This window comes from Vigna angularis, chromosome 4 (assembly GCF_016808095.1).
Source record: "Vigna angularis cultivar LongXiaoDou No.4 chromosome 4, ASM1680809v1, whole genome shotgun sequence".
NCBI lineage: Eukaryota > Viridiplantae > Streptophyta > Magnoliopsida > Fabales > Fabaceae > Vigna > Vigna angularis.
The window spans coordinates 12,185,413-12,203,580 of record NC_068973.1 but is presented as its reverse complement, the minus strand read 5'-3'; the positions used below and the strand labels follow the sequence as shown (position 1 = coordinate 12,203,580).

The 18,168-nt window shown below is 32.3% G+C and overlaps 2 protein-coding genes across 3 annotated transcripts; one reads left to right on the top strand and one right to left on the bottom strand.

Moving 5' to 3' along the window:
* The first annotated feature begins 1,458 nt into the window (after positions 1-1,458).
* On the top strand, positions 1,459-4,609 carry LOC108330039 (uncharacterized). Of its 2 annotated transcripts, XM_017564484.2 has the most exons (5): positions 1,459-1,638; positions 1,832-1,901; positions 2,415-2,548; positions 3,020-3,442; positions 3,712-4,609. In XM_017564484.2, exons 2-5 carry the CDS (start codon positions 1,875-1,877, stop codon positions 4,124-4,126), a joined length of 999 nt encoding a protein of 332 aa, XP_017419973.1. In that variant the 5' UTR covers positions 1,459-1,638; positions 1,832-1,874; the 3' UTR covers positions 4,127-4,609. The 2 variants fall into 2 exon arrangements, with proteins under 2 accessions (XP_017419973.1, XP_017419974.1); XM_017564485.2 differs by lacking the exon at positions 1,832-1,901.
* A 467-nt stretch (positions 4,610-5,076) lies between these two features.
* Positions 5,077-12,518, bottom strand: LOC108330004 (uncharacterized). The gene is made up of 5 exons (XM_017564441.2): positions 12,357-12,518; positions 12,206-12,276; positions 10,584-10,687; positions 5,735-5,789; positions 5,077-5,528 (listed from the first exon to the last, which is right to left on the bottom strand). The coding sequence occupies exons 1-5, from the start codon at positions 12,429-12,431 to the stop codon at positions 5,399-5,401; spliced, it is 435 nt and encodes a 144-aa protein (XP_017419930.1). The 5' UTR covers positions 12,432-12,518; the 3' UTR covers positions 5,077-5,398.
* Positions 12,519-18,168: the final 5,650 nt, after the last annotated feature.

The window sequence follows — 18,168 nt, the reverse complement described above, 5'->3', positions numbered from 1 at the left end:
GTTAGTCTTTAAGACGGATTAACTCGTAAAAGAAAAAAAAAATTATTATTAGACTAAAAGAATTGTATTAATTTATTTTCAAAGTTTAGAACCAAAATATATTATAGTTTGATATAAAAACAAAATTTTATTTTTGTATTTAATATTCAACACTACAAACATGTTTAACTTTTTTTAAGTATTTCGTATAAAGTGAAAGTTATAATTCATTTAGTTGTGGTTAAAAAGAAATTGCTTAACGAAGTTTTAAGTCGACGATAAATTTAGCTATTTTTAGATGAAATCATATAGGTCAGCCCGTATCTTGTAAGAAAATGTGTGGGATAAACTAAATATTTTAGCTCGTAGACTTACCTAGGTTTAAGGTAACGATGAGACGAAGTGAATTCACCTACGTAACTTAAAAAAATATTTTTCATATTTTAATTTCTAATTCAGATATAACTCTCTTTTATTTTATTTTACTATTCCTTTAATCCATGCTTAATCTTTATTCTAGTTTTCTTAACTAAAATTAACATTGATTAATTACTATATTTTTTTTCATCTTAAACGATAATTTGTTGTTATATTTCTTTGTTTATGAGAAGTATAACTTTAATATATTTATTTGATGTGAATCTTAATCTTATGTTTACTTAATTTAAATCAATTTTATTGTCAATGATAAACTCAATACATTGTAACAAATTTTTTTTGTTACATTATAAAGTTTTTTAAGATTATTTTTATGCAAGTTGACTCATAATGTAATCACTATACAGGATGAGTAAACAAAATTATAGGATGAGTCAACAAAACTACCTCATAATTCTTATGCAACGTAGGCTAAATGCATGGTGGACCATTGCTAGGTATTTCCAATTTATCATTAATTAACTTTTTCTTCGTGTATTGAATATTCAAAATTTTATATCTTTTTAATTGAATATTAAAACACGTTAGATAAAGAAATCATTCTCCATTGAGTTCTACGCATCCTCTATTATGACCAAGAGGTTATCTTTGTCGTCATCATTTATAAAACTATTCTTATTATATAATATATAAAATAAATAAAATAATTATGTGACAAAACATACCCATTACATTTTTAAACTGTGTTAAAGTCAATTTAACAACAAAATTCATATTAAGTTTTTTTTTTAAATAAAGATTAATTTTGAGTCATTTAAAAAACAATTAATAAAATCATGACTACAAAATGAAAGAGTGAAACTTAATTTAACCTAAAAAAGACTCTTTTCTAAGGAACAAATATTCCAACCAGATAATAATTTTTGTTAAATTCTGCCATTTATAAGACTTTAAGCAAAAGCACAATAACCTCTAAAATATTTTTTTCTTAAAAACAAAAATTTAATTATAATTATTTTAAAAATATTTTTTTTAAAAAAAGTATTGCCATTATTTGTTTGCATTTCTTGTATAAAAGTAAAACAAAACAAAAACTGAAGAATTAGGGGAAGAAGAGATAGGGGTGGTGGCACTGTGTAACAGATATCATATCATATATTCTTTCTGTTTTGCACTTTCATCTTTGGATTAGGGTTCTACGCTTGCAATTTCCTTCACCCACACTCTTCTACAATTTCAATTCATTTCCCCACCGAAACCGCATCATCGTTCTTCGACACGGTACTGTTTTTCTTATCCGTTTCTCCAAATTTCGCTTTATCCACAACCTTCTCTCAAAATCTGTGCTGTAAAGTTAGTTTACATTCATTTCTCAAATTTGAAATGTAAAACTGTTATACTTTTGTGTAATTTGGCTTCTATTTATTGTCTTAATGTTTTTCTTATATATATCTTTAATTCCATTGTTAAATAGGTCCTGTTTGTTAAGTGGATTAGATAACGAATAAAAGTGTAGAATGGCCTTCGTAGCACATCAGTCTCAGGTATTTGGATTATGAGTTTATTTATTTCCTCACAAGGTTTAATACTGTATTGTGTTTGCAATCTATTTTCAGTTTTATTTTCCTTTTTACTATCTAGTTTTATGTTTGATGTCAGTCAAATTAGTGGTGGCTATGTTACGAAAAAATGTCGAACGATGTGATTTATTATCGTCGATGCTTTGTGTCCATGAGATATATGTACTTTCTAGCTTTTCACGGCAGAAAGACGCTCTAAAATATTAGTTTTGAAGGATGCATTTTCTGGTGGTAAGGATACAACTTTTGTATCAAATTAATAATTGGAGCGCATGGTTTCCCCCGTTAGTTTTGAAATGTCCTGGGTTGTGAAGGTCAAAATGTTTTTGAAAGTTGAGACTACATACTTCTCTTTCTCATTTAAAAAAGTTTAAAAAGTCTTGTTATTGGGTGGTGTCAGCAAATTTTTGTTTTCGCATTTCAAATGGTTGGGTATGGATTATGAACTTTATTGGTGATTTGGTTTCTTTTCTGCAGGGTTTGTTCGTGACATCTTCCTCGAGGCATTTGCCATGGAGCAAAAGGCTGAAGTTGAAGGAGTGTTTTACAAAGCATCACATGAATGGAAGAACTAACTGGCATTGCTCAGTAAAGCGGAATATTTGTCTAAGGTAGAAATTAAATAGGGTCTTTGTTATCTGGTCACTTTAAGAAGTTTAGAACTAGTCTGTGTAAGAGGTGGCTGTTTCATAGAGTTAATTAGCATAATCAAACGTCCATTTCACTCTGAGGGAACTTCCTTGACACAAGATTAAAAAAAATTACAAGTCTTGTCTACCAATTATATTTACATTACACTAGGGCAAATAAAATGGTTTCCGGAGGGAGAAAAACCAATCTGTATTTTTAAACATTACTTTTACAATTTGTTTGATGCATTTATTATGCTCTTCTCTGTTTCTAGTACTAATATTAAAAGTCGTACATATTGATTTGTATATGTATTCATATTTATTGATTTCAATATTTCAATTAATATTTTAATTTGCATACCCTTGTTGTTTCACACTCAAACTTGTCCTGGAACTGCATGTGCATGACCTGGTAGTTTTGCTTCTCGTGAAAGGGTTTATTGTTTCCAGTGTAGGACCTTCTTGCTTTTGTGTAAGTAAGCTCAAACCTTTGAAGATTTCAGCCTTTAGAGGCAGCACCCGAAATGATGATTCTGGAACCAGGGCTAGTAGATTGAAGGCACCCAAGACATCTGTTAGACTAGGAGAGAGTGAGGAAGCTCACAATGTTCCACTATCTTATGCATCTGAGACAAATGATAGCCTTCCAACGTCATCCTCTATTCATAAGCTTTTCAATAAATGGCTGACAATGTTGCGCACACAGCCGTCAAGTCAAGAAGTGGAGAAGATTTTTGAAGAACCCACATCAGCTGGGGATTTACCAAAAACTCTTCAAGGGACTCAAATTAAGGAAAGAGGTGAGGTTTTGAAGGTAGCATGGTCCCATTTTCTGGCCCTGGATGCGACAATAAAGATTCCTTTGTTGATATTGTAAGTACGATGGTCTTTTCCTCTCTACAAGTTATGCAGTCTTTGTGAAAGGAGGACATGTTTGGCTTTTTTGTTGTATCATATTCAAGTTTTGTTCTGTCATCTTCAAGTTAATTTTCAGTTTGTCACATTTAGTTCAACGTTATTGCTTTGTCAATATACTATTAGGTTCTGCATCATTCTTCGATTTTCTTTCCTTTTAGACAATGTTCACACCATTTGATGGCACAACAATGCTTCTGTCTTCTAACCTTATCTTTTATCTGCAGCGTTCCTCTCTACCTGGCTGTTAATGTAAAATATGGTGCTGAAGTTTCCAAGGATTTAACTCCTTTATGGATTTTGGGGCCACTAATTGTGGCTATGCAAGTCATGATAATACGTTGGCTTTGTGCACTCTACGCCTTCAGCTTCAAACAGACTGTGAAATTATTCAAGAATTCTCCCACTTACTGCATTTCTGCCTATAGCTACATTTTTCGCGGCAAGCTCAAAGAGGATATCTCAACTAATGTTTTGCAGCCTATATTGAGCGCAAAAAATAGAGACTACAGACAACTAACAAGAAAAAAGTTGAAAGAATTGCAGGGTTGGGTACTGGAGATGTATCTTGATTTTGTGGAATCAATATGGCCCTATTATTGTCGAACAATCAGATTTCTGAAGAGGGCTAATCTTATTTAGGTTTGAATTTGAACATTGAAAATATTCTTAGGGGTAGTCTCCTGGAATGGCTAAAAGAGTGGTGAAGGAGAGAATACTCCGTAGCATTTGAGTTTTTTTGAATGAGATTGGCCAATCCCGTTTTCTGTTGGGGTTTTGGTATTTTGAGCCTATGGTCTTGAGGAAGTGAAGTTCCTAATTCATGTTATATTGAAAACGTTACATTATTGTTAGATTAGGTTGTAATTGTTTATTTTTGTTGAATCACTTCTCGTGTTTCGAGGTTCTAAGCGATATTAATTCTGTTCTGCAACTGGTCATTTGGTAGTTTACCAAAAACTGGTGTTTTCCTGTTGTATCATCGACCGCATTGTTGAACACAGGAAACTAGTGTTAACCTTGTCCTGGCCGAATTGGCGATTGTTTAGGCTTTGCCCCACTTGTTGTAACATTTGTCAGCCAGGATCTGGGAATACATCGGTTGTAGAATGACCCCGCATGATGAAAGCAGAGGTAAAGTTTCTGTCAGAATATCATTAGTTAGTCTGTTCAGAAATTTGTTACGTATTGGTCTATATTAATAAGCTAAATAAATAGGACTTCTGTTATGTTTAAGCAGTATGATATCATCTGCTATTTTTTTTCCTATTTGATTCTTTAACTCATTATAATGCCAACAATATTCTTGGTGTGCTTAATCTGGTGTATCTACCATGGTTGTATGGACTCGTTTGCAGATTTTGCAAACCTGCCACCACAGTCTGCGTTAGTATTCGTGGAACAACTATGATTTTGTTGTACACCGTCTCCACCACAAAGGTTTCCTATTTTATTAAAATTACTTTCCTCAGTTTCTACTCGTTAAATTTTGATAGAAGCAACTTTTTCACAAACAAAATGAGACTTGTAACCATTTTTTTCATTAATCCAAACTGATGCTAGGATGCATTGAAATAAATTTTTTAAAAAAGTAGAGCAAAGTACCAGTTATATTATTATATTATGGACTTTTAATGTACGAGGCTACGAACTAGTTTAGGCAAACTAGAAAATGCTCATGAAATGGAGACTTAAATGGTGACAATTATTCACTTAGCGGTTGGTACGCTGAAACATCATAGAAATGATGAACCCATAACACATCATGATCGGAAAATCTGTCAGGCAAGGAAATTGATGATTGAGGCCATGAATTTCAGTCACAAGTTCCCCAATTCCTTCTAGTAAAAATGCATTGAATTGCATTAAGATTTCTATGATGAGATGCATTGATGTTTGTCAAGGCATATTAATTCAGGTCTTCTTCACCACATGCTTCCCATTGGGGATGCTAGCTTGGGAATCTGCTGGTGGTGTTGATCCATTGCTGGAATGATCTTCAAAACCTACTACAGGATCTGCATATGACCTGTAACAAGTCAAGCTAGACAAAAATGAACGAGTAGGAATTAGTAACGGGAATATTAGAAGTCTATTATGCTCTACTAATATACGGGGCTGAGCCAATTTTTCTTGCATTGAACTTTATTTTTCTGTACAAAGAGGCTAACAATATTGAAAGAGGAATTCTACACTAGTATTCTTCTCTTTATTTTTTTCCAACATGGAACGCGCATAAGACATGCTTACCCGCTCGACTTTATGATTTCATCATTTACTCTTAGTTGCACATCAAATACGTTTCCTGCAAAAAAATATATTTACTATCAACTGACACTAAATTGTTTTTGTGGAAGTTAAAACTTATATTTCAACGTATAAAATAAATATCAAACTCATAATACAACGTTCACAAGAAACTAAGGAATGAAGTCCTCAAATTTACTTCTAACCTGCTTTCGCAAATGATCATGAAGTTATGGTAAACACTGCCAGACAGTAATCTGGAACCCACAATAAAAGCGAGTCTGGTCCATGTAGGGCACCGGTTAGAGACACCCAACCAACCTCTGGTCCATGTTTCACTAGGTAAAAAAACATAAATTTGCTAATAGTTGGGTGTATTTGGAGATAATAACTAAGTATTTGAAAAGCCTGTAAGAAGGCCCCTGGGTGAAGTTGGCTCGGAGCCACATTCATGACCGTTAGCATTGTACATTCAAAGGGAGATAAAGGAAATGGGGCATTGAGTTCCTTCAAGAAGAACTCATACGAGGATAAAGTCTTCACTATTCGGTGATGGCTTCACTAAACTCAGATAGGTACCAAAAAATAAAGAAAAGTAATGAAAGGAAATCCCTGGTATTATTTCTTCAACCAAAAAACAAAGTAACCAAGACAACGTCGGTCCTATTGCCAAATCCCAACCCAAAATCCATTTTCTCCCCACCCAAAACCAGCCTCCTTAAAAGATCGTGTAATACTACCCTTATACTCCCTATTCTCTCCCCAAAACGTAAAAGACTCCCTACATTCCCTCACCCTGCCAGACAATTCTAATATCAGGAAAATCATTGTTCATTGTGCATGTGCTGTGGTCTCCATCAAATGGGATTCCACTTCTTCCTCTCATAAACATTTTGAATCTTCCTAATATGCCCTTCCAATTCTTTGTTCGTATCAACACCTTCCTTTAAAATTCACCTTCTCCTCAAGGAGAAGTTCAGGAAATGCTTCCATCATGTTACTCAGTGATTCCCATGAATTCTCACAATTTGGCATGTTCTTCCACTTCACTAACACTTCATTTATGTCTTGTATCATCACAGCTACTTCGTTCATAGGAGTTGCTGAAACATCTCTAATCACATGAGGAGGATCTCTTACATACAATGCCTTTGAAGGTGTCATCTTAGTGGCCTCATGATAGTTGGTATTATACCAATATTCAGCCCAACAAAGCCACTTAAGTCAATGTCTGGGTTTAGTGTCTGTCATGCATCACAAATAAGTCTCCAAGCATTAGTTCACCATTTTAGTTTGCTCATCTGTCTACGAATTGTTATGAACCAAACTTTAAATCAAACTCAACTCCACAAAAGCAGCTTGTAACATGAGGTTTGCACCGACATATATACTCTAGATTGACATTATCTCCAGTCGATGTAAGACTTCCAACACACCCCCTCACGCCAAAGTATATTCATCTCGTAAGTGGAACTAGACATTCATGGGTGGTTCGATAGCGATCTTATAGCTGGTAGAATGATATGCCCAACAAACACAAAACTCACTAAGATAAGATTTAACCCATGGCTCTAATACCATGTTAAGAAGTGAACTTTAAGCCTAACTCAACCCCACAAAATTGGCTTGTAAGGTGATGTTTGTACCCATATATATACTCTAAATTGACCTTATCTTTAGTCGATTTGAGACTTCCAATGATATGAAAAAACTGAGCTTCATCTTAGTCTCAACCAACTTAAACAATGGATTCTAGAAATCCATGAAGTTTTACCACTTCCTTCAAAAATAAATCAGCAACATCCTTGGCATTATAAGGATGTGCAAAAGCAATAAAGTGAGCATATTTTGTGAGTCTATCAACCACAACTAATATTGTATCCTTTCCTCCTGCCTTTGTTAGACTCCTAATGAAATCCATAGAAATGTCAGTCCAAATTTGTTTGGGAACAAGTAAGGGTTGCAACAGTCATCACGTACTATTGAATGTTCTTCCTCATTTCTTCCTAAAAGAACAAGCTAGCAATCCTTTTGTAAGTTCGGAAGTATGCCGAGTGCTCTCCCACCGCAATATTATGAAATTCCTTCAAAATTAAGTTGATCTTTTAGGAGTCTTTAGGAATAACCAACTTGTCCTTATAGTATAACTTCCCATTGCTCAATTTATACCTTGGATGGATGCTTGCCCTCCTTCACCAACAGATCTTGAAGGATCTTTTTCAACTTCACATCTTTCTCAATTTCAGCTTCTAACTCTTCCCATTCAAAGAATTGAACCGTACTAATAATTGAATATTGCAACTTCCTAGAAAGAGCATCCGTTGCTCTATTTTCTATTCCTTCTTTTTATTTAATTCAAAATCAAACCCCAACAACTTAGAGATCCACCTATATTGTTCCTCACTCATCAATCTTTTATCAACTAGAAACTTCAAACTCTTTTGATCTGTATGAACAATGAAGTGTTTTCCTAATGCCTCCATTTTGTATTCCCATGACCACAACCATTAATTCTTTCTCATAAACAGATTTATTCAAGGCTTTCTCATAGAGTTTGACTCATCTAGGCTACGGGTTGCCCTCCTTGCATCAAAACAACTCCTAGCCCTTTTCTTGAAGCATCAACTTCCACCACAAAAGGTCTTTTCAAAGTCAAGGACAACAAGTACAGACACTTGAGTCATAGCTGTTTTCAAACTATCAAATGCAGCTTAAGCAGAATCATCCCATTGGAACTTATCTTTTTTCAATTGTTGAGTTAGAGGTCATGCTATTTTTCCATTAGGACAAATTTATCTACATTCTTTTCGAGGTCATAAGTATATAATTGTGACAGTAGATTATTTCACTAAATGGATTAAAGCTATCCCATTGAAGGGAAAGAAGTGGATCAGAAAGATGTAATCGATTTTATTGAAGAATATATAATATACAGAATTGGAATCCCAGAGTCAATAACTACAAGTGGAGGAATATATGATTTACTGCAAATGTCACTTTCAATGAGTCAATAAATATATGATCATATAGAATATCGAGAAAGGGTCAGTGAAAGAGTCAGGGGATGACAGAGGAAGAGGCAAACTCAAAATGTACCGAAAAAGACACTCGAAATCAAAGGAGAAGTTACATGAAAATCGAAGGAGACGCTGGGTAAAAGTAATTGCTTCAATGATTGGGCTTACCAGGCATAATTGATGCAATGTGAGCCGTTTTAGACAATTAATCTGATTATTATGTAATTTTCTTTTTGTTTTTATATTGGCTTAACTGTCAAAAAGGGTAGGAAAATATAAATAGGTAATTTGTGTTTAAAATGGTGTGACAAATTGTATTTACAACACATACACTTTGATAATGGAAACTCTAGTGATGATGATGGTAGCAATTTGGGTTACCGCTTTAGTTGATTTCTTTTACCAATTCTTGTTTAATCCTTGGTAATTTATTTTCTTGCATTTTATGTCTCTAGAATTTACTTTTCTAGTTCATTTATTTCATCACCAATTACGTTTGTAGTTTTTTCAAGCAGATACGACTTTAATTTTCCTTCATCTTCAACATTTTCATTTATGTTATTGAAAGCAAGTTCAGAAGAAGCTTTAGATAAAAAGGAGAGAGAAATCCTAAAAATCCAAAATTCTCCAATCAAGACAGCAAAGCCAGATCCAGAGAGAGGAGACCGTGACAAGTCCAACGATGATGATCAAAGCCAGAGAAGACAACGCGCCACCATGTGCAACTAGAAAAGACGGCATTTGTGAACTTTGATGACATCTACAAAATTCGTTTGGTAGCATATAACTATGGTTATAGGAATCTTATCTTATGCAACAACCACACTATTTTTTTCGAAGGTTGTGTTACTGAAATTGTGTAGTAAATACACAATCAACCATTCTTTTTGACTGAGGTTATTTTGTTATTAATTGTATCTTTGCATGTTTATATATCTTTTATATTTAAATATATGTTACATTTTTTAATGTTTATGAAACTTATGATTAACAGTACAAAACAACTCACGATTTAAAATATAAGTTCTTTGATACATAATTTGTATCTCAATTCAACTACCATGCTAATAATATTCTCTCTAGCACAACCCAATTGTTTGGTTAGAAGTTATAGAAAGGTAGAGAATAAGAAGACTACTTAAATAAGGGGTTACTATAAAAAATTGTGTTATTTCATATACTTTAACTAATAATTTTAGTAGAGTGTGTTGCTAGAACTCTGAAACTAAAATATTAGCTTTTAAATTTTATTTTATTTTAAAATATTATTATTAGTTAAATTAGATCATAGAATAAAATGGAATGTTCATATGATTTTCTATATAAATCTCTCTTTAATAAGTGCAACTTATTTCATTTAGTCATACATGTTCTTTCTTCATTAAGCCACTATTATCCGTCAGAGTTTTCTGTACATATCTTTGCTTAACCATAGCTTCAAAATGTTGATTGATCTCTTTCCACTGACAATAAACACACCCTCTTCCGAATGAACTTGATCTGAAGCTCACATTTAGTTTTTTGATGATATTCATTTGTTCATTTAAAATTGATATCTCTAGTTTAGTACATCTTATAAATTTACAAATACAAAAGTAATGTTTTTTGCAATGAAAAAGCAATCAAATGGGCTCTTGTAGGTAAACAAATTCAAGGTAATAAATTAAAGCAATATACACAAACAGCAGCAAAAATGTTCAAAAAGGTACGCAATAAGGGCTCTTCACACATAAATCAAAGGAAAATGTAATGATAGTAGTGGGGAAAGCAAACATGTTATAATGCATAGTGAGTTATCTGCATATTCCTTCTTAAATAGCTAATGTTTTGCATACCTCCATAAAGGTTTTTGTTAGAGAAATATTTTGCCAACAATCGATGAGCGTAATCATTGTCATATTTTCTGAATCTCTCAATGCACTGTGGACTGTCCAAGTGACTGTAAATTGAAGAATATGATAAATTATTTCAGTTTGGATAAATAACTTGCAGCTAGTAACACTTTTCAACCCAACGATTTTGAATTTGTGTCCTTTAGAATACAAGACTCAAACTTTACAGCACTCTAAACTGGATTTTCTTGTCAAAAACAGAATGAAATAAAGGGGAAGAAGAATTAAATCTGACAATAACAGAGGTGTGTCAGGGAAATATCACTCACTGAGAATGTGGACGTGATGGGCATATTGGAGGAAACTAATGACTATGTACGGGGAAAACTGATGACTGTGTAACTGACTATGAAATTATGACTAAAGAGACCAGATGTGCAGTTTAATTTATTTACAAACATCCATGAAAATTTTCAGTCAGCACCATGAGATACTGATATGGTTTTGATCTTCCTAAACTCCTATGGTGAGAAGGAATTTGGATGGACAATATGCACAAAATAAGAAGATATTAAAAGAGAAGTAAACTCTTAAACTTTCCCTAGTTTCCCAAAAAAGATGTCACTAAATTATGACCACAATATAGAAGGTGACACAGCTAGGTAGTAAATTGAACAAACATAGAGATTTATGCTTTCAACTAAAATTGCATATTGCTATGACAAAAAGTAATGAGTTCAAAGGAGATTCTCATTCAGAGCAAAATATATTAAATATACAGAAGAATCTGCTTTAAAATGCAGATAACAATGTAATTTCAACACAAAAAACAACATTTGCAGTCCTTCATCAATATCTCAAAAATGGCTTGAAATAGTTCTACTATTGATCACATTTATTTCCAAATGCGTGATAAATTTAAACATCTTGCTGCCACTTAAGCTTGAAACTTGGTACTTCGTCTATTTGACATGGTCTGTTTTATCTGAGCAACCTTTACTCACATTGCAGGTGATTTAGTCTAGCAGGAAGCACCTATGGTCACAGCCATTCCATTGGAAATTTAAGTGGGGTTAGACTCACATCTAAAGGGTGTGGAAACACCTCATGGGAGAAGAAAAAAGCCCAGATACAGAAGGTGAGCAAATCAATGCCGCTAAACTACTTGACCAACAAGAAATTCTATCTCAACAAGGTACGCAATATTGTCCAAAATTCTTGTTAAAATTTTCTATGACCATTTCTTCTGCATGATTTCAATCTCCATCCATTGTTTTTATCTTTTTTCCTCATCCATCTCTCTTCATCTTTCCTATAATCATTAACTTTAAGTTCAAAAACAGAACACGAATCACAAGACCTAAAGATACAGACCCATACACAAAAAATTGACTGGGATCAGAGCCCGCTCATAATCATCAATGACATTGCCATGGCAACGAAAATAAAAGCAGCTATAGCCGCTTGAAATTTACAACTTTAAACTAGCAAGCCATTCACTTCAAGATCTCAGGAAATTCCAAAACAAAAACAAAGAAAAAAAAGTCTCTATACACAGAACATTAGCACCAACAGTGAATAACGAGCAAAACAGAAAAATAAAAAGAAAAATGGGAGGAACTTACTCAAGCCCATCGGTAAAATTAGGTTTCTTATCGTCGACGTTACAATTCCCGTTGTTTGTAGCAGCTTCCACCTTAGAAGAGAAAAGCGTGGGAATAATCAGCATAGAGGCGTGTGTGCATGCGTGAAGTTGAGGAGCGTGAAATGACTCACCTTGCCGGTGGGAGAGGTGTTGCCGGAATCGGAGGCGGAGCGCGGAGGAGGAGAGGGTGGAGGCACTGTGGTCATTTTACTTTTCTAACAGAACTCAGTTTTTTTGCATTTGTAAACTGGATTGATTGAGCTTCTGTTTCACTCTGTATCATAAAACTGTTCTTTTGACTCTATCTCTAACAAAGTATTATCACAAATTTCAATTATAAATAGAAAATTACACTCTTTTTATTTTCAATAAATATTTTTTTATATTTTTAACAAAAAAAATTTCATAATATTATAATTTTTTTTAAAAAAATGGTATAAATCTTTATTATATGTTTAATAAATGATGATTATATCTAACACTCACTTATTTTATTATCTTTTACTATAAAAAATATCTTTAATTTGTATTTTGAAATGTGGCTTTTACTTAGTTTTAGTTGTTATAATATTTTAAATAAAATAAATAAATATTTGATTTTTTTTATCAATAAATAAATAAAGTGTATATTTAATTCAATATATTAGTGACAGTTAGAAAAAAAAAACATATTTCATAGGTAGTTTAGAGTTATAATCTGTTCACATCCTTATTCTTATTCTTTCAATTATGTACATATTTTGAAATGTGGCTTTTACTTAGTTTTGGTTATTATTGATAAATGTTTAAAAAATATCAACTCAAAATGTCTTCTTTTATATATATATATATATATATATATATATATATATATATATATATATATATATATATATATATATATATATATATATATATATATATATATATATATATATATTACTGTTCTTTATTATAACTAAAATGACTAAATTATAATATCATTTTTAATTATTGAAATAAAAATAATTATATTGATAAATTTTATTATATCCGTTTAGTAATTATTATTTTTCTTCAAATATATTATTATCAGTAATATATTATTAATAATTATATGTAGGGAATTCATTATATGTTTTTTATTTATGAACTATTGCTTTTTAAGGTAAATATTATTTATGGGTGTATTCTTTTTAATGTATTATATTTATTTTAGTTTAATCGTATTTATTATTATTTAAAACAGAGTTATTTCTGTCTATTATTTTAATTGAATCAAATTTATTATTATTTAGTTTCTTCTTCCAATAAATATAACTTATTTGGATGGAAAAAAAATATGTAACAAACATAAACATAACAATTCACTTCACGCTCAATTTACATGAAAGTAATTTTAGTCTTTTATTTTATATTAATTTTTAAAATATTGACGTTCATACGATTTATAGATCATTTATGAATGATTTTTCCTACACCTCGCTAATATCATCTCATCGTGCGTCTCTCTATATTTTTTTCATATTTCCAACTACATCCTTGTTAGGAAATCCTTTTACTACTTTTTTATTATTTAACCCATTTAACAATTAAAAATAGGCACCAACCCCCTTCCTACTCTGCCTCTCTTTGACACGTTTCATATTCCCCTACACCCCCTTTGCTGGGTATGTACAGTGTTTGAAGACGATGAAAAATTTACTTTTTACTGTTGAAGGATAAAAATTATGAACAGGTAGCCATTTTGGCAGAGTTGGCAATTTAGCTTCAAACTTAAGCATTTGAATGACTTGCATGACAGAAGGCCTGAATTTGTAATTTGAATGAGCACACCAAAGACCTATACCCACTAACCTTTTTATTTGTTCATCATCAAATGCTCCACACAATTTTGGGTCTGCAACTTTCACTATCTCTCCCAATTCATACACCTCCCAAACCCACTCTACTATTGGTACCTTCCCCTCCTGTGCCTTTAGATCAATGGTTTTTCTTCCACTCGCTATCTCCAATAATACAACTCCAAAATTGTATAAGTCAGATTCTTTATAAGCTTTCCCTGCGGTCACATATTCTGGTGCAACCGTATCCCCTTGTTCCAGCTATAAACGTCGTTTGTGACCCCTTTTCACCATCCACCAACCTAGCCAAACCAAAATCACCAAGCTTGGCGTTGAAGCTTGAATCCAACATTAGAGTGTTCCTCCCAAGCTCGAATGTGATGTAAGCTGAGGCCATGGTGACCACACCCAGGATCAAGAAAAAATTCCTAAACCGCAATTCCAACTATGGTGAACATCAACTGCAGCTTCAAACGCGGAGCGTCAACCGCATTTCCAAGTGCGGCTGCAGCTTCAAATGCGGAGCGTCAACCGCATTTCCAAGTGCGGTTACCATCAACCGCATCTCCAACTCTAACAGCTTCTCAATCGCACTTCAGTTGCGGCAAGGACTTCAACCGCACAACCACCAATGCAAGAGCTCACCCACCACCACGATGCAACCACCAAACGAGAACAAGTCTATGAGAATAAAGCGCGAGGCTACAACAAATAAAATGCAGGAGGGGAGAAACATTCCGTGAGAAGAAAGGAGAAAAAAAGGGGGTGTAGGAGAATATGAAATGCGACCAAGAGACAGAGGAGGAAGGGGTCAGTGCTTTTTTTTAATTGTTGAATGGGTGAAAATAAAAAAAACCGTCAAAAGATTTCCTGATAAGGGCACACTTGAAAATACGAAAGAATAGAGAGGTGCAGGATGAGATCTCATTTATTGATTAGATGATTCTTTTGTTATTATTATTATTTTTATGTTTTTATTATTATTTTCTATTTTATTTTCATTTTTATCATTATTATAGAGAAATCTTTTAGTTTATTCTTCATTATTTCATTTATTGCAAAAGCCAGAGATAATATTATATAATATTTATTTTTATTATGGATATAATGAAGTCATTCTCAAATAAGCTTACAAAATTTACGGATAATTTTTTTCTACTGGACGAACTTGTGACTTATTGAAATAGGGTTATTTTATGTGATTTTTAAAGTTACTAATTCTTCTATTATTAAGTGATGCTTCAACATTAACATATTTTAAGTGTTTTATATGATAATATGCACACAATATTTTGTCATACTAAAACTATTATTGAATCATTGGAAGCACTTGAACTTAAATATTAATTTGTGAAAAAAGGTTTATCTAGATATTGTGAAAAAAAAAAATAATTGAATTTCAAATGTTAGATAATAAACCTATTTTTAATCAAATGATTTTGAAAATATTGTTTATGATATAAAATTGAAAAATATATTATAACATCCTTCTTGTGACTCTTTTGATCTCAAAGTTTTCATCTTTACGATTTAACTGTGCTTGAAGTTTAAAACCTAAAAATTTCTCATTTAATGATTTGCTTGTGTGTCTTTGTATTGAGAAAAAAAATTCCTTAACAAAAGTTTGTTCAAAATTCTAAGTCTAATTTCAACACTTATTTGGTTGAGAACTCTAAGTCTGAGAACTACTTTAAGCTTAATCCAAAATCCTTAAAAAAAACTTCATTTTAATAAAAATATGTTTGTGAAAAGACATCTTTTCTAAAACAAAAAACAACTTCTCTAATAAAAACAACAAAAACACAAAGATAAAGATATGGGAAATAACATGTCTTGTTTTGTTTGTGGGCGAATTTATGATCTAGCCAAAACTTGTTGCGAATGTCGTTGACACTATTAATATGAGTGTTGCGTCTAATTTACCATATGAAAGGAAATAAGTATGTATGTTGTGAGTAGGGGAGTAAGAGCATGACATATGTTCTAAGAGAGAGTCAAGTAAAATTAGAGTTATGTTCTAAAAATCATTTTATTTTAAATAGAGTTTTCCATGTTTCTAAAATTAAAAATACTTCCTTGTTAGTCCAACATGGTTAGAAATGTGTTTATGATACTAATATGATTCTTATTATTAGACATGGTGTGTTTTTTTTGGTTAAAGTATACATTTAGGATGATTTGTTTAAATTAAATCTTATGTCTTTATCTTTTAGTGAAATATCTAGTAGTTTTTCTTTGATTAATACAAATGTTTGAAAGTTGTGATTTTTAGCATACTAGACTATGTCACATAAATTTAAATTCTATTACCTCTTAATTTTATTCCTAAATCTTCTATTAATTTGAAGAAAAAAATATGACATGTAATACCTCAATTCTGAGATACCACGGGTTAAAAGAAATGAATATTTATAAACTTTCTTATAACGCAGAAACATATTTTTCAACAACCTTAACTTTTAAATATGCATAATTTATTCAAAACATAATAGTTTCAAAAGTCTTGTTCAATTACATTATTCCAAAAGTAATTAAAATGATTAAGGAAATAAAAAAACTACAATTACCTTGTTTCAAAAGTCTATACCAAAAGAACTTTTTAAAGAAATCCAAATATCCCCTGTCATCTCACGAATCTATCATGCCTTTGGAACATATGCAATATCATATGCTCATGTATAACGCATTATACGATCATCGCCGATAAATTCATTCACAAATGCACAATACAACGTATGGGGCAAGCTATCGATAAAATAATCATAAAAACAAGATATATACATACTGATTATATCAATAATAATCAAACACCCCATACACAAAAGTATTAACAATAAAATTTCTAATCATCTAACACAAATAATTAAATCATAATGAATTACTCGATCATCGATCCTTGAACCTCAATCCTCGATCTTTAACCATTGATGTCATCTCCAACATCTCACACCTAGACCCTTAGTCTATCCACTCATTAGCACCTAAAATAACTGCTTACTATAACCATTATAGTAACACCACTATCCATATAGCATAACCAGGAACATCTTCAATACCATAATTATCATCATAGATACACCATCATCATGATTATCCCAATCATGAACAACACCATGAGCATCACTAAACCATGAACTCCATCATGATAAGACTCAATCACACTCTTATAGCTTACCTCACCCACTTGTAGCCTCCCCTACAGGCAGACTTGAGTCATCCCTCTTTTGACTTTGGACCTATTACCCCATCACACAAGGTGGAACATCTATCCTTACACCAAAGAAGATTCAACACTCGATTACCATTCTCTTTTCTACAATTATTTGTCAAAGAGAACATCACTCTCTTTTCAACAACCAATGTCAAAGAGAGTCACTCCTTTTTCAACAATCAATGCCAAAGGGAGTCCTTATCGCAAATAGTCTTAGGATTTACTAGGTACAACAAGTAGACTAATCTCCCATGTCTCATGCTCACTAATCAACCATACACACCCTTGTGCATTTCATCACACATTCATGCTCCATCACCACTCATAAATCAAACATGACCCTAAACACATCAACTATTCTCATTCGTCATGTTCTGCAGTTCATACATTTGTCACTCGTCCATTCTTCCCTAAAATGCACTTTTCCAGCAAAAATACACTAGGATAATTGATTATCACGGATGATAATCAATTATTGCATACAACTTCAATACCAATTTTTCAGCATTTCAAAATATGAAAGGATAATTGATCATCATCCCAGATAATTGATTATTCCAGTGACGAACTAAAAAACGATGTGCAAATAATCGATTATCACTTAAGATAATCGACTATTGTTGAACCCAAACTCATTCTTGACAAACATCAAGTATTCAAAGCATACAAACATCACCCGTAAACCACGAGGAATCATACTTAACACATCATGTATGCATTCAAGCCTCGCATACTCTTGTAAACAGACCCAAATACATACATTACATCATTTGAATCATTCAAAACCCAACATTATGCAAATTACAACCCAAATAACCCCAACATATTACATATGATCATCATACCACTCTTTACAACAAATATTTACATGGTAAAAACTCCAAACATCATGACTTTATTCCCCCTTAGCATCAATATATATGTTTATGG

Excerpts from the sequence above, each read along its gene's own strand:
- LOC108330039 (XM_017564484.2), top strand. The coding sequence starts at position 1,875 with ATGGCCTTCGTAGCACATCAGTCTCAG. Across the intron at positions 1,902-2,414 it reads TCGTAGCACATCAGTCTCAG|GGTTTGTTCGTGACATCTTC; the intron begins GTATTTGGATTA and ends TCTTTTCTGCAG. Across the intron at positions 2,549-3,019 it reads AAGCGGAATATTTGTCTAAG|TGTAGGACCTTCTTGCTTTT; the intron begins GTAGAAATTAAA and ends TATTGTTTCCAG.
- LOC108330004 (XM_017564441.2), bottom strand. The coding sequence starts at position 12,431 with ATGACCACAGTGCCTCCACCCTCTCCTCCTCCGCGCTCCGCCTCCGAT. Across the intron at positions 10,688-12,205 it reads AATTTTACCGATGGGCTTGA|TCACTTGGACAGTCCACAGT; the intron begins GTAAGTTCCTCC and ends TTCAATTTACAG. Across the intron at positions 5,790-10,583 it reads TAACAAAAACCTTTATGGAG|GAAACGTATTTGATGTGCAA; the intron begins GTATGCAAAACA and ends ATTTTTTTGCAG.